This window comes from Exophiala oligosperma (genome assembly GCF_000835515.1).
Source record: "Exophiala oligosperma strain CBS 72588 unplaced genomic scaffold supercont1.5, whole genome shotgun sequence".
In the NCBI taxonomy this organism is placed as follows: Eukaryota; Fungi; Ascomycota; class Eurotiomycetes; order Chaetothyriales; family Herpotrichiellaceae; genus Exophiala; species Exophiala oligosperma.
The window spans coordinates 3065259-3089267 of NW_015622822.1; the positions used below are offsets into that span (position 1 = coordinate 3065259).

General features: G+C 50.2%; 9 protein-coding genes across 9 annotated transcripts; 5 read left to right on the plus strand and 4 right to left on the minus strand.

Annotated features, from left to right (window-relative positions):
- Positions 1 to 253: 253 nt before the first annotated feature.
- PV06_06398 (uncharacterized protein) lies at positions 254 to 4760 on the minus strand. Its single transcript, XM_016407506.1, has one exon. The coding sequence runs from the start codon at positions 4635 to 4637 to the stop codon at positions 399 to 401; it is 4239 nt and encodes a 1412-aa protein (XP_016263110.1). The 5' UTR covers positions 4638 to 4760; the 3' UTR covers positions 254 to 398.
- Positions 4761 to 4966: 206 nt separating this feature from the next.
- PV06_06399 (uncharacterized protein) lies at positions 4967 to 7998 on the plus strand. The gene has a single exon (XM_016407507.1). It carries the CDS (start codon positions 5242 to 5244, stop codon positions 7951 to 7953), a length of 2712 nt encoding a protein of 903 aa, XP_016263111.1. The 5' UTR covers positions 4967 to 5241; the 3' UTR covers positions 7954 to 7998.
- A 1580-nt stretch (positions 7999 to 9578) lies between these two features.
- Positions 9579 to 11143, minus strand: PV06_06400 (26S proteasome regulatory subunit rpn-8). The gene is made up of 2 exons (XM_016407508.1): positions 10760 to 11143; positions 9579 to 10711 (listed from the first exon to the last, which is right to left on the minus strand). Exons 1-2 carry the CDS (start codon positions 10941 to 10943, stop codon positions 9840 to 9842), a joined length of 1056 nt encoding a protein of 351 aa, XP_016263112.1. The 5' UTR covers positions 10944 to 11143; the 3' UTR covers positions 9579 to 9839.
- Positions 11144 to 11351: 208 nt separating this feature from the next.
- PV06_06401 (uncharacterized protein) lies at positions 11352 to 12320 on the minus strand (the record flags this gene model as incomplete). Its single annotated transcript, XM_016407509.1, has 3 exons — positions 11352 to 11739; positions 11798 to 11979; positions 12037 to 12320. The coding sequence occupies 3 exons, from the start codon at positions 12318 to 12320 to the stop codon at positions 11354 to 11356; spliced, it is 852 nt and encodes a 283-aa protein (XP_016263113.1). The 3' UTR covers positions 11352 to 11353.
- A 2594-nt stretch (positions 12321 to 14914) lies between these two features.
- PV06_06402 (uncharacterized protein) lies at positions 14915 to 16329 on the plus strand. The gene is made up of 3 exons (XM_016407510.1): positions 14915 to 15226; positions 15290 to 15492; positions 15550 to 16329. Exons 1-3 carry the CDS (start codon positions 15106 to 15108, stop codon positions 16012 to 16014), a joined length of 789 nt encoding a protein of 262 aa, XP_016263114.1. The 5' UTR covers positions 14915 to 15105; the 3' UTR covers positions 16015 to 16329.
- Positions 16330 to 16335: 6 nt separating this feature from the next.
- PV06_06403 (adenylate kinase) lies at positions 16336 to 17886 on the plus strand. The gene is made up of 4 exons (XM_016407511.1): positions 16336 to 16726; positions 16783 to 16835; positions 16890 to 17044; positions 17096 to 17886. Exons 1-4 carry the CDS (start codon positions 16567 to 16569, stop codon positions 17547 to 17549), a joined length of 822 nt encoding a protein of 273 aa, XP_016263115.1. The 5' UTR covers positions 16336 to 16566; the 3' UTR covers positions 17550 to 17886.
- A 246-nt stretch (positions 17887 to 18132) lies between these two features.
- PV06_06404 (uncharacterized protein) lies at positions 18133 to 19825 on the plus strand. The gene is made up of 3 exons (XM_016407512.1): positions 18133 to 18374; positions 18444 to 19417; positions 19478 to 19825. Exons 1-3 carry the CDS (start codon positions 18338 to 18340, stop codon positions 19655 to 19657), a joined length of 1191 nt encoding a protein of 396 aa, XP_016263116.1. The 5' UTR covers positions 18133 to 18337; the 3' UTR covers positions 19658 to 19825.
- PV06_06405 (uncharacterized protein) lies at positions 19809 to 21572 on the minus strand. The gene is made up of 2 exons (XM_016407513.1): positions 20754 to 21572; positions 19809 to 20645 (listed from the first exon to the last, which is right to left on the minus strand). Exons 1-2 carry the CDS (start codon positions 21310 to 21312, stop codon positions 20155 to 20157), a joined length of 1050 nt encoding a protein of 349 aa, XP_016263117.1. The 5' UTR covers positions 21313 to 21572; the 3' UTR covers positions 19809 to 20154.
- A 551-nt stretch (positions 21573 to 22123) lies between these two features.
- On the plus strand, positions 22124 to 23308 carry PV06_06406 (uncharacterized protein; the record flags this gene model as incomplete). Its single annotated transcript, XM_016407514.1, has 1 exon — positions 22124 to 23308. The coding sequence occupies one exon, from the start codon at positions 22124 to 22126 to the stop codon at positions 23306 to 23308; it is 1185 nt and encodes a 394-aa protein (XP_016263118.1).
- Between the last annotated feature and the right edge of the window lie 701 nt (positions 23309 to 24009).

A 24009-nucleotide genomic window follows, 5' to 3' on the forward strand; every position in this document is an offset into this window, starting at 1 on the left:
AGATCAATGACGATTCGTGCAGGCCGAGGGCGGTCTGTTCGTTCGAGCAAAGGGATTGTCAGGTGGATTCGGACCTGCCACGAAAACAGTTTTGTTGGGGATTCGAGACTTGGAGGTGGGATGCGAGTGGCCCTGAGTGGCCCTGAGTGGCCCCTGGAGCTTGTCCAGATCCCGCCCTTGCCCCTGTATACGGCTAATCGATTTGCAGTCTAGATGCTCGGTTCGTGCCGCGGCCCTTGTTACTTTCAGGGATAGCGTCGCTGCGAAATGGTGCCTGTAGATCCTAGTGAGTTTATACGAGTTTGGAGGATGCTCTTCGCTGGTTGCAGACCACACAAACAAAATCTTGCTCGGTCTAATATCGATGTTCTAGAATCCTACTCTTCATTTTCATCTTCTCATCCAAATGCTTGATGCCCTTGGCTCGATATCAGTCGCCCATTTCCGTCAGTTGGCGTGTCTCCAAAAACCTCGACCGTCGTGCTTCGCAGATCAGGAATGATCTGAATACAACGTCCCTGCATTGGATTATGCACATCACTCGGCAGATCTGTCCACACCTCATCGCCACCGCTACTTTTGTTCTGCTTTCGACATTTGACTGTGATGGTTGGTAGGAGTGCATGTCCCATATGTTGAGGGACCAATACCACGGAAATTTGACTTGCTTTTCTGCTTAATTGCACATGGCCTTTGCGTCTTCCACCCACCAGCCATGACTCTGAGTTAGTAACTTCGAACAGCGCATCCACCACATCTTCTTTCGAATTTGAAAGATGCATAACAAGGTCCGCTAACATAGCTTGTCCCACAATTGCGGTCTGCCCCTCTGACCCGACACCGTGGATCTCCAGACACGCCATAACAAGCACGGGATGCGGTGCGATGTCAACATGCAACTTCAATTGCCTTGTTGGAGCTTCGCCGGCGAGAAATTTGATAGGCTTTGTTTGCGCGTGCCAGACTTGTAGCCACTTCTCGACCTCGACCTTGGTGTTTGAATCAAGGGCACACAGAACAGAGGACCAATCCATATCCTCCATGTTCCAGATCTCAATCTCTTCAGTCAGGGCAGCCACTTCCAAGTCTTGTTCCGTCCATGAGGTTCGAACACGATTCCTCAGGTGTCCTGCCAAGAGTCTTGTCGTGCCATGGTGAGGGGTTTTGGAAAATTCGGAAATGAAGTTATCTTCGAGGCTGGATAGGATGAGCTCGTCAACCGCTTGGAAATCGACACACAGTGTCAGTTTCTGTGTGGCGCTGATGACGGCGGGTTCTGATGGCACAAGCCTGGTGGTCCAGCTAGCCGGCTGCTTGGGGAACACCATTTCTGGTTGGTCGAAACCGCCACTATCAACCGGACAGTATGCCTCATTTCTTTCCAGTTGACAACGTAACAACCGCAATGGTACTAATGTTGAAGGGCTGATACTGAAACGTGAATACATACAGGCATCTCTGAAGATATCTTGGACATTGACAGTGATTGGAAGAATCACATTGACAGACGCCGTTTCGTACAACTCAAAGGATCCTCCATCAGTCTGATAGTTGACCTCAACACGGATGACTACCGATGGTTCGGTTTGCACCTCCATCGAGTATGGGATCTCGACTGAGCTTTCCGAATATGGCTTCAAGTCATCGATGAACGTCATAAGAGCATCGCCTTCTCGGGCTGTACGTAAAGATTCAAGCCGTTGGCCATTTCCATGAGCTTTTGCTTCGTGGATGTTAAGTCTCAGGCCCGCTGTCGCTGTTTTAAAACGCAGTCTGCACTGGCTTACGTTATTGTGGCCTGGCATAAGATTGACGAGTAGCTTCCGCGTCTCCGCCAGATGTATGACTGGTGCATGAACGATACTGACGTCCATGGATTGCTGACAAGGGTAAACCAGGACCGGAACTGCCATGGGCTGATCAAGCAGCGGATCATCAACCGGGACGCTCTCGTCATGTTGGGTTGGTCGAAAATGTTGTAAAAGTCTTAGCTTACCGATGCTGACTTCGAGTTCACTAGGCATATACCAACCTTGGGCCATGACAGTAGTTTGTAGCAAAAGATCTGTTCCGTCCTCTCCGATCACGACACCTTCAGATAATTTGAGAGATATGAACCGTGGTTCAACGGCCTGTGAGGCTAGCCGCAATTTGACTTCTCTAATGAGTGGAGTGGTCATAGGAGATAATGGCCGAAGACGTAATCTCAAAGCAAAGCCATCTTGGTTGACAAGATGGGTGATGACCTTTGAAACACTAGGAGCCATGAATAAGGTGGACATTGGAAGCGTCGTTGCATCAATTCTTGGTACAGTCTCAAAGAGCTGGTCCACATAACCGGCGGCATGTACGGCACTAGGTTTCCCAGTAGAGCCACCATATAAACCGCAATGCAGGCAGGCAACGAGACAGCGGCCATATTCGGTCGGCTTATCAAGGTGTCTTAGGCAGTCAGCATAAATGCGTAACAGGTGGCTGTCGGACGGTTTGTAGGTAGTCTTGGGAAGTGGTCCAAGAATGCTGTGAAGGTACCGCGCGCTTCGGCCATAGTTTCCTTGCGCATATTCTAGCTCGACTAGGTCGATCAAGGCTTGTTGTGCAGTAGAATGACTGTTTGTGTCTGCAACTACTCGATAGGCGAGGACGGACAACATTGCGAAGAGGTCGAGAAAGGTCGACTTTGAGGATGCAGCTGCTGTCAATGTATTTGAGTCGAGACCAGCCACCGAGTCGGACTTGTCGTTGGCCAAGCCATCATCCTTTGCTTCAGAGAGCGACGCTCTTTGTGCTGTCCCGTTGGTCATGTTTGTTTTTGTGTTTGAGTCATAGTGCAATGCGGCACGTTTCATTTCTACCAACCATGGCTGTACTGCCTCCAGATTCGATACTGCACGTCTTGCCATGATAATAAGTCTAGAAATCCAAACCGCAAGCCTCTCCGCGCCAGGGCGTGAGAAGACAACCTGGCGTGTAGTAGCTTCCTCCGGGATGACAGATACCCTCTTGTGGTGAGGTCCCTGAGATCGTTCACGCGAAGGAGACCGAGAGTCGGCAGCCAACGACATTCTGTTCGAGCGATTGCGTGTTTCTTGAATTTGGGATGACTTCTTGTCCATGATTCGGAAGAGTTCGACAGAGTCAAGTGAAAGCCAACCTGTACCATATTCGACATCCAGCTCCAGAGGCGGTAGCACCTTACTGATGATTTGCATGACCGCTCGCCACTCAAACGTTGAGACGATGTTGCCTGTGACAGCACGTTGCGTAGATAACTCCTGAGCGCTGAGCCCTTCTTGACCTCCCCAGGCGCTATAAAGCTCCATCCGGAGGCTGCGGGCCGCCAGGTTGATGAACTCATTAGCACGCTCTGCAAGGTCCGCAAAAATGTGAAGATTGATACTGGATTTTGAACCGGGAGAGTTCTTGGACGCCTCCGACAGCGCTTGCCTTAGCAAGATGTCCATTTCGCGGGCAAACAAGTATATTCGCAGATCAAGTGCAGAGACATCATTTGTCAGAATCAGGTCTTGATAATTTCTCCTTTCGGCGTCGAACGGGAATTGCTCACGATCAACTGTTAATATATCCCGGAGGTCAAGGGTCCTTTGGGAGGTGCCATTGCTGGTCGAATAATTTTCATCCTCAAGGGCAGCACGGAGAAGAGCTTTCGATTCTTTGGAAACGCTTAGAAGAGCACCGCTATCGTCACTATCGCCTTTCCGGAACTGATCCTGCACCAGGTTATCCAGACCAAGCGAAAGTTCATCATAGACGGCTAAAGCATCCTCAAGAAGCCCAACACTTTCGAAGCCTTTGGCCAGGCCTTCTTTCAGGACGAAGAAAGTGCAAAAGTTCCATCCTGGAAGAGTCCTCTGACCATCTCTTTCCCTTATGTCTGATTCGTACTGCGCAACTCGTGCATCGAAAGAGCGTAGTATACAAGCTTTGATACCTTCAATGAGATCCTGCCATTGCTCCTCGAGATCTGCAGGGCTCAGCGGCGTACCCTTGTCGTGTGGATTTAAGAGTCTGACTTGGGCGACACGATTGAACGCGGACTTGGACCCGCTATTGAAGTCCGCCCGTAGCTTATCAAAGATGGTGGATGAGCTCTTACCGGACCATTTCGACTTGCTGTTAACACTATCGGTGCTCTCCGTTGTGTCCAGAGATATGTGTTTCGAGGATCGCGGTTGGCTCGCGGCCGGTGTGTTGGCCAGCACCACGTGAACTATCAGCCACTCGAAGGCGTCATGGTCCTCCTGGTTCTTGTTTGATTTCCCGTCTCCAGCAGATGTCTGCGACTTGACCCATTGGCGCACTTCTCTTCTTGCTTTCTCCTTGTACGTCTCCTTGTCATCGCAACGGAGCAGATATAGTTTTACATAGGGTGTCTCCCTTAAACCTGGGATTTGATGCCTGCGAACATTCGAAGCCGTTCCAGTAGACTTGTCCTCTCTCGAAAGGGTAATGTTCAGGGCGGGTATAGATCGTAGTGGACGAGTGGGTGACTTCCAATGTAGATTGCGCAAAGGGCTCCGCTGGGAAATACGAGGCTCGAGGCTGTCGTAGAGGTTGTGAGGGTCGACACATTGTACAATCACCTTTGAACTCGCCGGTGACTCTTTTGCGTCCATGGTAGAGGGAGGTTGTGCGCGGGGTCGAACACAGAATGGGACATCATCGTGCTGTCGAGGCTTGAACAACGGCTTTGTGCATGAGTTTCATAATCGAGCAGACGACGTTGCCTCGAAGGCGGCACATGCAGAGGATGGTCTTATGTACCGTGATTGTATGTCTGTCACTGTCCAGGAGATACGGCATTCCAAGGCCCGCAAACTTCGCCGTACTTTGATATGATGTCAGTGGAACAACGGCGGATCATATGTGACCATGGGCATTGCAACCTCCAGTAAGTCAACAAGCATCGCGACTACCTCGAGTTGTGGCCTGCAATTGTGGCCTACGAGAACCAAGAGTCACATCACTAGAGAATCCATGTTTTACGACCTTCATCATCACTCTCACGACTTGCATTAACTCAGGAAGCGTTCCTTCAGGTCTTCTGCCTAGCTTTCATGAGGTATAAGTACAGACACATTTTCATTGAGCTTTCTTTGCTTCCGTGTAAACATCCTCTTCCTTCAAGCATCTAGCTTATTCCTTCACTGTACTGTTGATCTTTCACTACAGGTGCATCAGGTGCATCTCAGTTGTTCTATAGGACTGCCTTTTGCTACCATGTCCTCTTCCGTTGTGACAGACACTCTCCATTCCGTAACGTCTACCAAGATTGAGGAACTGAAGAGGCAGCATGAGCTATTTGAACGCTTCAAGAGCCAAACGCTGCGTAAGTTGGAAGTGAATGACAACAAACTCGACCGTACCAGAGAGTTGCTCTACGACGCTTGTCGAGATGACGGAATTCGATTGATCGAAGATGATGCTCTCTCGAAAGTAAACCCAACTAGGCGTCAAAATCAGCAATTACTGTTACGCCAGGCGGAAAAGGACACGGCCATTCCAGCTCATGTAATCGAAGACATTCACACTGATGTCCTGAAACATTTTGACCACAAAAGTTTACGATACGAACATGCACAATTCTTCTCGAAGCTGGTCACCGAGTGGATATCTTGTTCGGAAGGCTCCTCTGCCAATCTCTCTAGCGAAGACATCATAGGAGAATCATCCTTTCAGACGGTGGGAAGAAGAGAGATGCATGAACAACGGGAGCAATGGGAGTCTATCGTCTTCGAAAATTCTGCCATAGATACGTCGAGGGTCACCAGCTATCTTCATGGGCTGTTCAATTCCAACAAAGTGGTGTCTAATGCCTTCAAAGGGTTTGAAAGTGCTACGCGAGAGAAAGCCGACGTATTCTGGCGCAGCACTAGACTCTTTGACCCAGAAACCCTCAAACGAGACATTGAAGGCCTGCTTAGGACAGATTTGCTGTCAGAAGAGAAAGCTGCCACTCTCAAATCCTTCCAAAGCAACAAGGACGTTCTTCAAGAGGTCAGCGATGTTCTGACAATGCGGATGGAATCACTCGACATGTGGCAATGGACTACAGTTGAAGGTGCGATTCCCGTACAACAGCGCCGGCAACTCAATGGCAAATACCGAGTTTTCATGGACGAGGATATCCTGGACGCCCTCTTGCTTCATATCATTGGAATGAAATGGGCAGTGTATTTTCGGCACCAGTTCGTCGCATTCTTTCGGTCCCATGCCTGGAAAACAACTGGACTTACAATACCTAAAGCCGACCAGGATCGTCGGAACTTCTACCTTGGCAAGGACTCTTCCGGCTCTGCTACTATAGCAGCTATTAGGCTTCAACAGTATGCAGATGATTATTTCGCTACTCAACTGCCCATGAATGAACACGAAGGCACAAGAGGCTATGGAGACGAGGACGACGAAGAAAATAGTTCATCACGCAAGAGCCCTATGGAGATTAAACAAAGTCTTCTTCATCTAGTGATTACCGAGGCTGTTGTCGCACGCCACCTTCATCCTGGTAAATCTCATGCTGTCATACGATCAGACTTTCACTGGTTTGGTCCATCACTTCCCCATGATACAATCTTCACCGTTCTGGAGTATTTCGGAATGTCGGACAAGTGGCTGAAATTCTTCAGAAAATTCCTTCAGGCACCAACGCGCTTCGTTCAGGACGGCTTGCAAGGCGAGGTAAAGGTCCGTCGGGCAGGTGTTCCTATGTCACATGTTCTCAGCGACGTTTTCGGAGAACTTATTCTCTTCGTGATGGATTTTGCGGTGAACCAAGCTACGAAGGGTGGCAACCTTTATCGGCTGCACGATGACTTCTGGTTCTGGGGAAGCGAAGATCTCTGCGTCCGTGGATGGGAAACAATGACCGAGTTTGCTTCGATAATGGGTGTCAAGTTCAATGATGATAAAACAGGCTCCGTCGTCTTCCCTCATGACCAAGCCGAGCTAGGTTCGGATTACTTATCATCAGACGAGGACGAGATTCGGTCAGCCGACAAGGTCCAACGTCTGCCAGCTGGTGAAGTGAGATGGGGCTTCCTGCGTCTTGATGGAAAATCGGCCCGATTTGTGATCGATCAAGACTTGGTGAGCGATCATATCACTGAACTCAAGCTACAGTTGGCGCATTGTAAATCAATATTTTCGTGGGTCCAAGCGTATAATGCATACCTAGCTCGATTCTTCAACAACAACTTCGGCAAGCCTTCCTACGCTTTTGGCCGGCAGCACGTTGACGATATGATTGACACATTTGCAAGGGTTCAGGCATCACTCTTTCCTGAGGAGAATGTGTCTCACTATCTCTCTCGAATTGCGCAAGAGCGGTTCAAAACTGGGGACATTCCAGACGGGGTATGGTACTGGCCTGCACGTATGGGCGGCCTCGAGCTTCGCAACCCGATGGTACGGCTATATGGCATGAGGGAAACGCTTCGCAGAACTCCTGGAAAGATAATGGCGACGAGCCTTGAAGAAGAAGAGCTCCTCTACGAAACCACAAAGGCTCAGTTCGAGCAGAAAACTAGCTTGGAACTCCGTCATGCCTGTATGGCAGCAGGTCTCAATCCGGCTACGTTGGATGAACACTTCATGACAAAGGCAGAATTCCTTAAGTATCGAGAAGAATGCTCGAAGCCTCTCGGTGACGCCTATAAGACTCTGCTGTCCAGTCCGGAACAGTTCGAGATTCAGGCAACAGCAGAGATGATTTCGTGGTTGCGTGATCTTCCCATCTCCTCTCGAAGCTCGAAGGCAACTTCAGGCATTACAAGGTACTTTGGCAAGATGGACCCTTACTGGAAATGGGTGCTTGCAGTCTATGGCTCTGATATTGTCAAGAAATATGGCAGTCTGCAAATCGTGAACGAGAAACAGGTTCCTCTTGGAGTCGTCAGTCTCATGCAGTCGGGCAAGGTGCGATGGCAAGGCTGAAACTGGAGTCGGCATGTATTCCACAAGTGGAAATTGAGTAGACAGTATGACTTGTCATGAACGTATCAAATTGAATCAAACTGCACTCGAACATCAAAAAAAAGCGCTTTGCATAGTTTTTGTTTTTGTTTTTGTTTTTGTATCTCGAGGCTCGCCGTGCAAGGCTGAGATAGAAGAGATACGAGTATTCTATGCCGTAGTTCAGCCTCGTTCATCAGCGCCACCAATAACAAGTTCCTATCCATGATACCATGGTTTCTCGACCGACATTACCATGACTGCGATCGAATCATGCAACTTCGGAGTCAAATAGACGCGAGACATAACTCGACAGAAAGTCACCACCTGATTTTGATGCTCCCGTTGCGTCCTTAGCTACGTATCGACAATACAAACCAACGAACCACCGATGGGATCAAGAAAGACTCAATGTCCAAATCACCACCGCTATCTCAAATCACTTTGATTTTTAATTCTCTCGCATCTATATCTCGGAAATGTGAGACAGAGACGCATGCGTCATCATTGTCCACCACCGCCACCGCCATCGAGGGGTTGCATGCAGACGACGACCACGACCACGACCACGACGGCCGAGCCCGCTCGCTCTTCCTGACACTACACGTCCTTTTCCCTCACGAGCTTCTACCCGCTTTGGACTTGCTAGACCGTGGTTTGGTGACGCGGATGTGGATCGGGGACGCTGGACCAGTCGAGGAGTCCTCGAATCCCTTTGGGTCCGATGCCGTTGGACCCAACGCACGACAACAATATCGGCCGTCAAAACAAGCCGAATCTGAAACTGAATCCACCTACGCGGGTAACAACGAAGTATTCTACGTACAATCTTCCAGCTCATCTACATCAAATCGTCACCACCATCACCGCAAACAGACAAACACTACCAGTACACCCTTTTACGAAGTACGTCTGGACAGTTGGAACTGTACCTGTCCGGCGTTCAGCGTGGCGGCTTTCCAAAGCATAAACACTACTACTGACAATGGTGTCCACCACGACCACGACGAGCCCGGGACAGAGCCAGAGCTCGAACCTCAAGCTCGGGGAAGAAGGTTGATCGATGATGGTGGTTCCCCCACGTGGAGGTTCGGAGGTGTAGCGACCAACACAACGACAACGACAAATGGACGCCCCCCTTCTTGCAAGCATGTTCTAGCTGCCGTTCTGTCAAAGGTTGCTCCACGTTTGTTCGGCCACGGCATCACCTCCAAGGTCGTCAATCGTGATGAGGTTGCAGGTTGGGGGGCGGGTTGGGGTGAGTTTCCAGGTGGATGAAAGAGACACAAGACGGAAAGAAAGTCGAGGCGCCACAGAGTCAACTCCTCTGGGTGGGCGTCTTGATCATGCTCACATCCCTCCTTGTGTCTAGACTCCTGGACGTCACATGTATGATATGAGGGCTCTGTATCGTAAGAAACTTTCAGGCACACCCACCGTGATGCGCACACCGGACGAGTTCCATTGGAGGGCGTTTCGACAACGAGTTGAGCGTAAAATCACGAAAAGAAACGCACCTTCATCACGGAACGAAAGGCAGTCAACTCGAGATCACAAACACCTTTTGGCAGAAAAGGGACCACCAATCACTGATGGACACAATCAGCCAGGCAGATGGTTAACGGCCGTGCTAAAGTCCAGAGTAGCAAAACTCTACCCGATTTGAGCACGGCAAAGCCGGTATAGGATATTCAGACTTTTGAACATGGCATCCCATTCATAATAGGGTCTTTCTGATACTGTATTGTACAAAGGCGACCCCTTTTTTGGCCATGCATACCGACTGCAGTAGGATTCTAGCTAGAGGTACCATCCAAACGCCATGCTAAGTGCCCGGATGCGATGCTGTCCATTTCGCTGGGCTTCATCTAGCTCTTCTTCTTACCCTTGCCTTTGTCTTCGGTTTCCTTCTTGCTGCCATTCACGGCGGCGCCCTTTTTCTCATCCTTCTCCTTCTCCTTTTCGCCCTCCTTCTCCGCACCATCCTTGTTGGCCTCTTTCTCTTCTTGTTGCTGTCGGTTTTTGTTCTTGTTGTCGATGAGATCATGGAAGGCGGTAATGGCTCGTACCAGAGAGCTCAGATAGATCGTCATTAATTGATCATTGGTCTTGATGCTCATGGACCGGGCCAGCTCGCTGTTCTCGACCTGGTTCTTGCCATTTGGTCGTGATGCCGGAGGCGTGGTCAGGTTGGGGAGAAGATTGAAAATGTCTTGGATATCCCCTAGGATGGCGTGGTTGAGCGGAAGGTCTCCATCAAGGACCTTTTGAAGATATGTGCCAATGTCTCTTAACCGCAAATGTAGACCTTGCAGAGACTGGAGCTGTTGGGTGATTCGTGCCGATAGAGTTCCCACTGCGACATCCCGAATATCTCTCAGAAGGTGTTCAACTCCAATCTCTTCAGCCTCCTCGGCCTCGATTATGGAGGGGGTGTGGACAAATGTCTTTGACGTGGTCGTGCCATCATCTTTGATTTCCTCAATCGCAAAGTACGCATCCGTCGGCACTCCAACCTCTTTCGGCTGGACATCGACGATGACGAGTAGTGGGTTTGGTGTGTATCTCTTGAAGAGCTCGTTGATCTCCAGATCAGAAGCTCGCAACCTCGGGCCAGAGTGATACCAGCCTATCAGCTTCTCTCGAGCATTGACTTTCTTGAACATTTCTCGCATCGATTCGACGTAGTTGTGGTCCAGGAACCATACTGATGGGTCCTTTTCGTCTTCTTCGAAGGGCACTACGACTTGTCAGTTGCGCAACATAGTCACGAGCTGGCCGGACCAACCTGCGAAACTATTTGAAACCCGAACATTCTTGCCATCATTTTGCCCCAAGAGCACACCAACTACTCGCTTCCGCGTGCCTTTGGCAGAACGACCATAGTGATCGGCTGCTGAAAGAAGCACCAGTGGCGCGACTGATACCTGTCGGTTCACAAGCGAAAGGGTTTCTGCCGTCGTGGCAGGCATGCTGATAAAGTGCGGACTGAGGTGAGGGAAAGTGGTCAAGATGGTGATGAGGAAGTAGAATGCTCTACCAGGTGAAGGAGTAGATTATTTGCTGCGCCCAGTAATCTATCACAACAAGAGCTTCACGATTGAAAATTAGTTGGAAATAGAGATGTTTCAATTGTGACGGGTTGTTCTCTGGGGATTTGAGCAACGCAGGCAGTCGGAGACACGACAACATTAACCGTCATTAACGACATTGAAGTCTTATACTTTGCCGTATAGACTTGGGTGGAGTATTCACTCAAAACACCATCATTGACTTGGATTTACCAATTATCGTTCTAGAGCATCCTCGTCAACTCTCAACAAGACCTCTTATGAAGTGTTCCATGATACATTGAGGCCAAGTGCCATATTATCATACAACGCTAGTCACCACGGTTTGTACTCCTAATGACATTTTCCCAATTCTCCAACAATTGAAGTGTTTCCTCGCACTTTGCCTTCATCTCATCGAAGCAATCTACTCCCAGAGGGAGCCGAAGTGGCACGTCTCGATTTGCAGCGGCACCTTCCTGCCTGACAAGATCCAGAATGATCTCTACCAATTTCACCGGGTCACCTGGTTGATTTTGATCCTCGTTGCCCAAACCACTCAACAAGGTTTCTGAAAACTCTTGATAATCTGGAATCGAAGATGCCACAGATTTGATATTCCCGCTGGAAAGCAATTTCGTGCGAAATCTGCCGGGCTCTATGAGCAGTGTCTTGAGCCCCAGATGGGCAGTCTCACGCGATAGACTTTCCACGAGTCCTTTCAAGCCATGAATGTCAGCGGTTGGTTTTCGGAAAAAACAAGAGACTGTCCCTACCTTCAAGAGCAAACTTGGAGCCCGCATATGCACCACATCCAGCATGCCCAACCCAGCCTGATAAGGAGCCTATGAATACCATGGTCCCTGATCGTCGTTCTCGAAAATGCGGAAGAAGAGCCCGAGTTACCTTTATCGTTCCAAAGACATTGGTGTCGAATTCCGCAAGGAAGTCTTCGTACCTGTTACATGTGAGGTAAGGAAAAAGATATGTCTCAAACGCGGCATAAGACACGTACTCGAGATCCTCCCATGTCCCGATCGCGATATAAGCCGCATTGTTGACCAGTACATCAACTCTGCCATGTATCTTTGTCGCCGCCGCTATTGCATCTCGAATTTGCTGTTGCTTGTCGGTGATATCGAGTTGCAGAATCGTGGCTCCTGCTTGCTGCAGGTGCTGAATCTTTTCAATTTTGCGAGCTGTAGCAATGACCTTGTCCCCACGGGCTAGGATGCTGTGGACAAATTGTTCACCAAAGCCCGACGAACACCCAGTGATTAGCCAAACGAGCTGAGACATTTTTTCCATCTCACTTTGATCTTTGCACTCGAGGTGTACTTTTGACTCCGTTTGCAGACCCCTAGGTGCAGCATGTTGGCTTCCCAATGGACCTATTTATACGTAGACCTATTTTATCTGACGATGTCAATATCTCGGAAGCTTCCGAATTGCTTCAAAGCAGGCATCAATGTTGAATAAGCTTGGGCCACTACAACACATCGACGTCACACCAAGAATCACCATCAAAGAAACGATTGTACTCCCATAATTGACATTAATGGGTGGAAGGCGATGAATCACGCGGAGTCTGGCACGCTCTATTTCCTATCCCCGCAAAGCGAGAACGAATATTTTTGTGTTATAATCGTGCGCCATTGACTCGATTTTGCGGATTTTACAGGCAAGCCAGATACGACCGCATGCCGTGAACTATCAGCACAGACTCAAGAGCCTCAAGTTGTGACTCATACTCTTCGCATGGAGATTGGTTATATTCTTGACTTGCTTTGTAGCACATTGATGACAGTGATGGATGGACGTCTTCTACCGATGCCCCCCTCCCACACAAGAGACCAGCCACAGGGATTATTGCCAATCCCCCAAAAACAGCCATGTCGAGTCTTGCAGCGTAGCAGCGTACTCGACAGTTGTCAGGTCGAGAAAGATGATACGAACAACCAATGACGCATGTGCTCAGAACAGCCTTCAAATATCGCACACCAGACCACCCTACATATAGCCCGTTCAGCACGAAAATCGCCTAGAACTGGTAGATCTGAAACCACCACCGCTGTGACATGTTGGAAGTCAAGTCGAGCGACGAGTCGTCTTCAATCAAACTCTGTCTGTCTGTCTGTCAAGCCGGACAAATATCTAGCCGATACAAGGCCCTTACATGACATATGGCAACGAGGTCTACCCGAGCCCGCATTTTTGTCAGAATATAACGTGCTGCATTAGGCGCCCCCCTTCAACATGCTAGGTTCTTATTGTAGCTCACGAGCCAAATAGTTGCCATTGCTCGTTTCCGGTAAGGAACAAGTTTAGAAATCTGTCACCTACATTTCAGCAGAGCCATCATCGCCTGATATCGTGGTGTTTGTAAGCTATTTTAACCCAGGAGGTGGTGGATAAGTAATCTCATTACAAAGGCATTTGCATTGCATAAAAAGAGGCCATGACTATTTAACAATAGCTTTACCTTTATATCAACAGGATGTTCCCGCCTAGCGAACAGACATAGGTTGTCTCAATCCTTTCGCGGGCCAGTAACCGAACCAGCTCGACAAAAGAAAGTTGACCATGGCAGCAATCAAAAAAGTCATACTCATAGGTGTAAGATCACCCTTGCCTTGTCTTGCGTCGGTGTTTCCAAAACAAACTTCTCACTGACTCTCGATCAGGCAGGAGGAAACGTTGGACCATGGATCTTGAAAGCACTCGATGAGGATCCGGACTTTGAAGTCTCCATCCTTGCGAGAAAGAGTTCCAAGTCGACGTACCCGTCGAACGTCATGGTGCACCATGTCGACGACTCGTACCCAGACGACCAGGTCTCGGAAGCCTTTCAAGGCCAAGACGCGGTAGTTTGCTCCATGAACACAAGCCAGGTCATGCGACAAATCAACTTCATCGACCTCGCCGTCAAAGCTGGCGTCAAGTGGTTCGTCCCCGCAGAGTTCGGTGGGAACAAGGCGAAATCGCACCTCGGCGTCAAGACTCCAATGTTTGACGCCAAAGAGTCGGTCCACAAACATTTGATGGAAATGGAAAAGAGTGGGTTGTGTTGGACGGCAGTCGCAACCGGTGCATTTCTTGATTGGTGAGATGATTTTTCCCTTCCGCTTCGCAATGACGGGGGGTACATGGATGGGCGGTAGTACTGACCCTGACAACGAAAATACGTACAGGGGTCTTTCAAATGGCTTTCTTGGGTTCGACATCGAAGCCAGACGGGCAAAGGTATATGACAGTGGCGACGAACATTGGACGGGGACAAAACTACCTACCATCGGTCTCGCAGTTGCGCGCTTGTTCAAAACCCCCGAAAAGGTCAAGAATCGATTCATATACATATACTCGACTCGGACGAGCCAGAATGAGATCTTACGGGCTTTTGAGACTGCGACCGGAAAGAAATGGGACGTTGAGCACGTCAAATTTGATGACGAGGTAGCCGCGGGACAAGAGTTGATGAAGCAAGGCAACAGACTTGGAATCGTCCCCTTGATCTTGTCTAGTTTCTTCCGCGAGAAGATGGGAGCAGACTTCACAAGGGCCACGGAAGCTGATAACGATATCTTAGGTCTTCCCGTCGAGAATGTAGAAGATGTTGTCAGAGAAGTCTTAGCTTGGCCCGAGAGTATGATTGAGTCTGCGAGACTGGTATAGTGTATGGTAGATCGGGGCCATCGGATATATCGGAGAGTACTTAGGTAGTATAGATGATCTTGGTCAATATTTGAAATGTAAAATGTCGGTAGTATCGAACAAGGCTCTATGATAGGAGGCAACCTCACAAGGTCTTGGCACGGGCATAATTTCTGTATAATTAGTAACCAGCCTCATTGACGCCGCCAACAATATTTCTCATAAATTAGTACAAGATGTTTCACCACCGTCATGGCAAAATAAGTCATTTTGCTTTCATTTCTCGGCTTTGGGTGGTTGTACAGCGTACCGCGTACCATATTTCGGCATAGGCTCTCATCTCTTTCTTTCTGCGACGGCACCGCTGGAGTCTCACCCAAGTGCATGATACTCTCGAATCAGGTATCGTTTTGACTGCCACTAGGAGATAAAAATGACAGAGGGAGCCAAACGTGGTCGTCCCAGGATCGATTCAAAATTCGACAACTGGTTCTGGGTAAAAGATGCGCGGGAACGAAAGCGGATCCAGGACAGACTGGCGCAGCGAGCGCGGCGTAAGGATTGGCCTGACAAGTCTGCCCAATTGTGAGTCTGGGTGGGTTCTGACATATTCATAGGCAGTCGAGTAGTGGCACGGCAGGATGGAAGCAAAAAGGTCAAGGCTGAGACCAGGCGTACTCGTAGAAGCGAAACTCGTCTTGAGGAGCCGATCAAACAAGATGCAGAGCCCTCGGATGTCCTGGAGACATTCACATCGAAGCAGAACGAAGAGCATTCAAATAATAACCAGTCGCTTGCTCTCGTACCTGCATCTAGAGAGGTACTTCCCGGGTTCGCTGTCAAGATTGTGGACCTACCTGACTAACGTAACATCAAGGAGAACACCCTATCTGCAGTTACTTCTCTTCCAGTGAGTGACTCGAGTCGATGGCGTCGCTGCGCATATGTACTTGGCCGTGATGATCAGTTCCTCTGCTGGCAATCATGGCCTATTTATTGGGCACTGTCTCATCACGGCGAGATGCAGGGCACGGGATGTCCAGACGCTGAGACAAAGGCTAGGTCGCCTCCAGAATACCTGGACTTGCCCGAATACCTCAAACCCACTCCGCTGCAAATGGCCGTGCCGCATGTTAGATGGATCGACAGGTTTCCGTTCCCTCGGTTGCGAGACAATATGATTTTGCTCGATGGACTTATCGATCTGGATGACTTCGTTCGAGATCTTTGGGCAATGGCGAGCTTGATCCTGCGCCCTCAGGCCCAAAGAGCCACGTGGGATCCATTGTGTTGGACAATGGGTGCTGAATTCTCATCCAAATGGGGTTATCTTTTCATATGATCAACATGGTCAATTAGAATTGTGAATTTTTACCGAAGGATGTCTGGTTATAGGTCCTCGGTTGGGGGTTCACGACGGCAATCTTGCCTAGGAGATAGTTGTAGGCATCGTCTCGAGAGCAATGACGCTATTTAGGAGGGATGCCAGGTATGAGGACGAGTAACAAAGCATGTACCGGACCAAGTTCGGGCAGAGTAGGAGAATGCAGCATGATTTCCTTTGGTCCAGAGAGTGACAAAAGGCCGAGGGAAAAACGTAAAAGCGAAAACGTGACTTTCTTGGCTGACAAGTGCGAGTCTTTTGGCTGCGAACTGGAGCTCGGTACAGCGGAGAACACGAAGACCCGTTTAAGAGCTTCCTCAACTACCCTGAACTGGTACCAATTAATTCAACTCAACAGATCGAGTACACTGTGTTCCTACGTATTCCCTCATACTAACCACTCTCCGTCGAGCTCGTACTTCCACTTTCGTGCTATTTCTCTCCCATCCTATCTGACCTACGAATAGCCCGACCTTGGTCAGGTCTCTTCTCTACAACCGTTCACGCACAATGGCACCAATCACCGACGACATAGTTTCAAACTTGAAAGACCAAGTGCACAAGCTGGAATCCAGAATATGGGAACTCGAACAGCGGCTAGAAGCTGGCGGCAGCAAGCAGCCCAAAGCCGAGTCGATGCGAATGATTCTCATGGGACCTCCGGGCGCAGGCAAGTTTCCGACATCTCCATGCGCCTCTACGCGCCAACTGACTAATTCTGGACAGGCAAAGGAACGCAGGCCCCCCGAATCAAGGACAAGTACTGCATCTGCCATCTGGTGCGTAAATTTTCGGGTCCCGACGTCTGAGATGACTACTCACATGGAATGTAGGCCACCGGCGACATGCTCCGAGCTCAAGTAGCTAAGAAGACGGCTCTGGGACGCGAAGCCAAGAAGATCATGGATCAGGGAGGTCTGGTCAGCGACGACATTATGATCAACATGATCAAGAGCGAGCTGGAGACGAACAGGGAATGCGCCAACGGGTAAAACTGACACGAGCTATACAAGACGTGATTTGTGCTGACTAGTAAAAGCTTCATTCTCGATGGCTTCCCACGTACCGTCGCACAGGCCGAGGGTCTCGACAATATGCTTGAAAGCGAGAAGAAGCCTCTCAAGCATGCCATCGAGCTACAAATCGATGATGGCCTGCTGGTTTCGCGTATTACTGGCCGCCTAATCCACCCTGCCTCCGGACGGTCGTACCACAAAGTCTTCAACCCACCCAAGGAAGCTATGAAGGACGACATCACCGGCGAGCCCCTGATCCAAAGAACCGATGACAATGCGGAAACTCTTAAGAAGAGACTGGGGACATATCATCAACAAACCACCCCGGTCGTCGGCTACTACAAGACCAAGGGCATCTGGTCGGGAGTGGATGCCAGTCAAGATCCTGAGCACGTATGGAAGAGCCTCCTCGGCATTTTTGGAGACTCCAAGACTTCAGGTAGCAGCATCCTGAACAAGATCGGACTTGCACGATAGACGACCTCATCCGGAAACTTCGGGAGCAAGACAAAAAAGTGGTTTTTTGTTATTGCATTGGGGACTTCTCTGCCCCTGGAACGGTGGCTGGAAATGACATATGAAAACCCTCGACGCTAGAGCCATGTTTGCAAACGTGTACAAGATATGGGGAGATTTTTTCTTGGAGCTTCAAGGGAAAAAAGCTCGAGGTTTTGGTGAATTAAGGGAATGCGCACAAACGTCCTAGCTTTGAGAATCAACACCTCCTAATTCAGAACATCAATCTTTGCACACCAGGAAAATGATTTGACGGTCCTTATGGCTTCCATCCCAGTGAATTCAATTATTGATGGCATCTAAGAAACGCGTACTCCGTACATCGTATCCCCGTTACCCAGGAAAATAATTCCAGGGCCGCAGACCGGCATCACCGGCATCGAGGCCGATGATTGACCCAACAGGGCACCATTTTGACTCGTTGAAACAACATCAATGATCCATCACTTATGACCCTCTGATTCTGCAAGCGGCTGGCTTCATATCAGGCTGAATTATTTATTGCGCATGATGGTCTGTCACTCTTGCAGCGGCTGAAGTTATTGTTCAATGACGTTGAGTGACTGACGACCATCCACGGCCTTTTCCCCGCGATGTTTTCTCCCCCCAATAAAGAACCATGTATATACCTTGGCTAGGTACTCTTCAGTTGTGTTGTTTACAATTGACCTCTTGACCAGAGAACGTTTGCGTGCAAGTGAAATTCGTTGAAAGACTACTTGTCAATAGGTGCGGATATAGCTTGAAACATGGCAGCACCAAAACAGGTTCGGTGGGGGATGATGGGTGAGTTGCCCGTGGCTTCAAAAGCCCTGCGATCTCAGGTCAACTAATTTACCTCTTTCCTCACTACAGCCACGGGCGGTATCGTACGTACCTTTGCCAAAGATATCCTCCTCGACCCATCGACTCGAAATGTCGTGGACATCAAACATGTCATCACCGCCGTCGCATCCTCTTCGTCCCTGTCATCAGCCCAAAAGTTCATCTCGGAAGTCGTGGCTCCCGTCCAATCTACTCCCTCTTGCACACCCTACGGGTCCTACGAGGACCTGGTGAAGGACCCCAACGTCGACATCATCTACATTGGCACGCCGCATTCTCACCACTTTCAGAACGCCATGCTTGCACTGCAGCACAATAAACCCGTGCTTTGCGAAAAGGCCCTGACGGTGAATGTGGCTCAGGCGAAAAAGTTATACCAGACCGCGAAAGAGAAGGGTCTGTTTTTCATGGAGGCCGTGTGGACGCGGTACTTTCCCATCAGCAAGACCATCAGGAAACACATCATGGACAACGACATTGGCGAGGTCGTCAGGGTGAGCTCGGACATGAGTATAGGTGCCGTCCCGGAGGACTCGTTCGCCGTGGACCACCGCATGGTCAACCTCGATCTGGCCGGAGGTTGTTTGCTGGACCTGGGTGTGTACTCCCTCACGTGGGCGTTTCAGACGTTGTACCATACATTGTCACCGTCGTTGCGGGAACAAGACCGGCCCAAGGTCGTGGGCGCGACCATGACGTTCGAACCACGCACGCACGCCGACGAGTCGACCATCATCCTGCTCGAGTTCCCCAAGTCGACACCCAGCGGCAAGACAAAGGCTCACGCGGTTGCGACGACGGCCATGCGCGTGAGTGACGACCCAGCAAGAGGGAGAGGTCCCGAAGTCGAGGTGCCCACGGTCCGCGTTCAGGGCGAAAAGGGGGAGATTCAGGTTTGGGGTCCCATATACAGACCGACGAGGTACAGGCTCGTGCCCAAGGATAAGGGGCAAGAGGTCATTGATAAGACGTTTACTTTTGAGGCTGGAGCACACGGAATGATGGTATGTTAATGCACAATGTTTTTGATGACCAAAAGAAAAGTTACTGACTGTTCAAAATAGTACGAGGCTGACGCGGCCGCCAAAGCCTGGCTGGAAGGAAAACTCGAATCCGAGTCGATGACGTGGCAAGAGAGTATCCTGATCATGGAGGTAATGGACGAAGTCAGAAGAAAGGCTGGGCTCAAGTATCCCGATGACATTGAGACGACCGAATACCCTGTCAAATTGAAGGGTAGATAAGGTAAGATTCTGTTAGGAATTGGGGATTCCAAAGTAGGTACTCAGGTAGTGAAAGAATCTCAACCAAGATACTCTTGGACACTGTGCCTGACTTCTTGAGAATTTGAATTGGGGGATTTCTGTTCCTTTAGATTTTCTCTTAGGAATGTTTCATATTTTGGCCAGCGCCAGATCTTGAATGATTGATTTGATGTATGGCACTTGGTATGTTCAAACGAGCTCTTGCAATTCGGTGCGATTTGGTACTCGACATTGACATTAAACTTCTCGACATCTTTCTTTTGCTTTAGAGCACAGCCCGCTGCCTGTCCAAGAACAAACCCAATACTAAAAGATTCATCTCGAATCACTTCTCTTTATGTCGTGGTGTCTGCTGTGCGTGTGCGATGACAACCCTGACAAGAAAAAGAGATCATACCCAATTCTCATTGCTCAATGTGCTGTGCAATTGCAGATTGGCCACCATAAGATGTAAGGCGCACAAAATATGCACCTGCTTACTCCTCGGGCCCCTGCGTTGGAGGCTGTTCTTGATCATCCCTTCGTCTCCACGTGCCCGGTCCAGCCGACCTTCTCTCTCCGGTGGTACCACTGTTGCTGCCGGTCACCCCTTGCTCCCGGGTGACTTTTCTCTCTCCTCCCCTCGCGCGACTAACGCGTAGAGGACCACCCCAGCTACCTTCCTTGCCGGCGAGTTGGTCGATCACGACATCGACGTCCTCGACCCTCGGCACGTCGACGAAGCAGTAGTAATGGTTTCCCGGTTCGGTGGCCTTGCTGGGGTGAGGCGAGATCAACTTGGACACGGCCGACGGGGTCACGTCGGTCGTGGAGAAAAGCACCTGGATCTCCTCGTCGAGCGCCGACTGGGGCTCGATGCGAGGCAGTCCCCCGACGTACAACCTCCTTCCTTCGTTCTGGGGTGCCTGCCAGTGTGAACTGGCGTCGGTGCGGGACCCCCGGTCGAACGATGGTTTGTAATCGCCGCCTTTTTTCGTGATAAATTAGTACACATGATACTTCAAACAAGTGGAGAGATTCGACGCCATGAAACGAGTTGCGAAAGTGATCAACACAAAACAAAGAAAAAACTTACTTCTTTCTTCTCTGACATCTCTTGCATATCCACGATCATAAGTCTTCGTACGGACTTCTCTACCGGCACCTCCGCCGAGGCCGGAACCGTTCTGACCACCCTGTGCCGATCCACGCTTGGCCACTCCGGGACTCACTTTCAACACGCGTCCAAGGACATCGACACCGTTGAGCTCGGCGATGGCGCGTTGAGCTTCCTCGGGAGAGTCCAGGTCGACAAAGCAGTAGCTCGGGTTCCGTCCCGTGAACGGGTCGGTCGAGATGCTCACGCCGACGACGGTGAAGCCACGCTCGGCAAACAGGGACTCGATGTCGGTCCTTTGGGCCGTGTAGAGCAAATTCCCCACGTACAGCCTCGTGCCGGGGTTGGCGGCGTTGTTGCTGTTGTTGTCTTCAGCGGCACCACCATTCTGTTGACGAGGCGTGTTGGTCCGGCTGTTTCGTGACTGTTGCGGTTCGACGCGAGGTGAATCGTCCTTGACGCGCCAGTTCATCGACGCCGCGGAACGAAAGTTGGCATATTGACGCGGCGTCGAGGGTGATGCTGCCGAATCCTCCATTTTGGAATGGGCTGGTGGGGGAAGGCTGTCTGGTTTTTTTTTTAGTTTCTTCGGTGGCGGAGGGGTTGCCAAAAGGGGGGAGAGAGGGGAGATGAAAACGGAAGACGAAAGATCGTAAGGTGATAACCGACAAGATGAGATGCTTTGCGAGGTTGAGGACCCTGTTCGTCACGAGGCTTCGTTGTCTATCTCTCGCTCGCTCGATCTCGACCGTGGGAAATTTTGTCACCGCGAGTTTCTACGCGCCAAGAAACGTGCTGTTGATTAGCATGTTTTTCCAACCACTCTGGGCTTAGCGCCGCCGGTTGAGATATTCGCTTTAAGCTGCGAGCGGCTCCAAAAAGTGTCATGTAGACCGGATCATGGCAACAGGGGAATGGGCTCAATGTTGATGGTATGCTATTGTCTCGGCGTTCGAGTGAATATTCTGTCCAAAACGTCTAATTGCTTTACTATATCTTTTCTGTGGAGCGCGATTTCTGGTCCATCTGTGCAGATCACCGGATATGACCTTCCGGGGAGGGCGAATCTTTGACTTATTAGTTGAATCGCTCTCCGCAAACCCCACGTCCTTTTGGGTTGATCTTGAGATCTCACCATCATCAGCAGATGAGATGTGATCTTGAATCCTTTCTTTTTGATGTATCCAGAGTAAAGACTACGACCCTATGCTGCAAACGTTTGGATGCTCTATCGTTCTAGTTCCAAATCAAGTCTTGCTGCCCTCTCCGCGAGGACTGACTATCGTCACATCCTCCCCCTCAATCGATATGACAAGATCCTGAGGCCGTGTTGGGAAGGCTGTTCAGATATGAGTGACACCGCAGGTTCCAGAGATGGACCAGAGACATCGACGTTTACAATCCTCCTACTAGGTGATCTGATGATCGGACGGCTCGTCGATGCTCTCTTACCGACCAGTATTGCGCGTGAACAACCGGCATCTTGCCCAGAACATGCTGCGCAGACGGTCGACAAGTACATCATACCAAAGAACCCTCAACTAAAGTCGTACGACTATCTCTCGCCCTGGGGCAACGCCGGCCACCTCATTCGCAGTTCTGATGGTGTGGTAGTCAACCTCGAGACTGCATTGACCACGACCACCGTACCGTGGCCGGGCAAGGTGTTCAATTACCGAAGTCATCCGGGTAATGTGAGATGTCTGGTGGATGTGGGCTTAGGCGGCGGCTCGCAGAGAGCCAGTGTTTGTCTTGCAAATAATCATACCCTTGATTGGAATAGGGAGGGGTTGCTTGAAACGGTACAAACACTCACCGAAGCGGGCATCGAGTTTGCCGGGGCAGGAAGAACAAAGGAAGAGGCGAGTCAGCCGGGCACCATCAAGCTCGGGAATGGGAGCTGGTTAGTCAAGTGCTGGAGCTTTTCAGATCACCCTGCCGACTGGAGAGGTGAGGAGTGTTTCAACCTGATTGACTATACGCGCACGAGTCGAGACCTCATGAGGAGGCAGATTACGACCGAAGATGAAAATCAACGATCCGGGCAAAAGCGTTCAACGCTGAAAGTTGTCTCCGTGCACTGGGGTCCGAATTATCGGTGGCAGCCGTCGCAAGAAATTGTTTCAACCGCACACTGGCTGATCGACGAGTGCGACGTGGACATTATCCATGGCCACAGTAGTCATCACATCCAAGGTGTCGAGGTGTACAAGGGCAAGCTGATCGTCTACGGGTGCGGCGATTTCGTGGACGATTATGCGGTCGATTCCGCCTGGCGGAACGACCTGAGTGCCGCATGGAGGGTTACAGTCGGTGAGACGACGGCGGACAGGCTGGCCGTGAAGAAATTGGAAGTCTTCCCCAATCGGATACAGAAATTTCAGGCCCGTCTACTCGAGGCTGAAGATGAAGATCATAAGTGGGTTGAGACAAAGTTCAGGGAGCTTTGCGCAACGTTCCATACCGTGGTCGATGACGATTTGGGTCCGGAGGCGCAGCTGGTGATCGGTATGGAAAAGCAAAGACAGAGTTGAAGGATGAGCTCCCCCCTTGTTTGGTCTTGTTGTTGGTTGCTGTCGGGCCCCCCTTTGATGCATGCAAGTAGCATTTCCCTCACCGCATCGCAACCGATTTGACACAGAAAAGATCTCGCCACCCGTCCATCAATTTTTCCTTGGCCATGAATTTCGGATTCGGATAGAAACATCGCATGTGAGGTCAAAAAGTGAGAGGGCGCGTCACGGTGGCGGACAGTGACGCGGCCAAAGGGGAGTATCTCAGGTGCATACCGAGGATGAGGGTCAACATTCCAAAATCCAAAAACAGCTCTAGTTTTTTCTTATTTCTTTTTTCGGCCCCCGTGAGGCTGTCATCAACAAGCAAAACCCCAGAGTTGCATTCTGGGAGATGATGCTTACACAGGCGAGATTTCTGACACGTACCGCGTCCCACGTTTGGGGGTTTCTCACGGAGCCCGGATAGAACCAGTGGCCATGGAAGAAGCCGAAAGGAATTGTGCACATTCTATCCATAACGATCAATTCAGGCATATCCTCCGTGCGACATCTACGACTACGGGCGCCGGGACGCATGGCTCCATTGGAAATGGCTAACCTAGGTATCCTCCCAGTACCTCAATGTACATAGGAAGTCAAGTCATCGGGCACGGATTTCTTATTATTGTACCAGTACCCCCCCCCAAAGAGTTACTAATACTTTTGGGCGTCGAATCCAC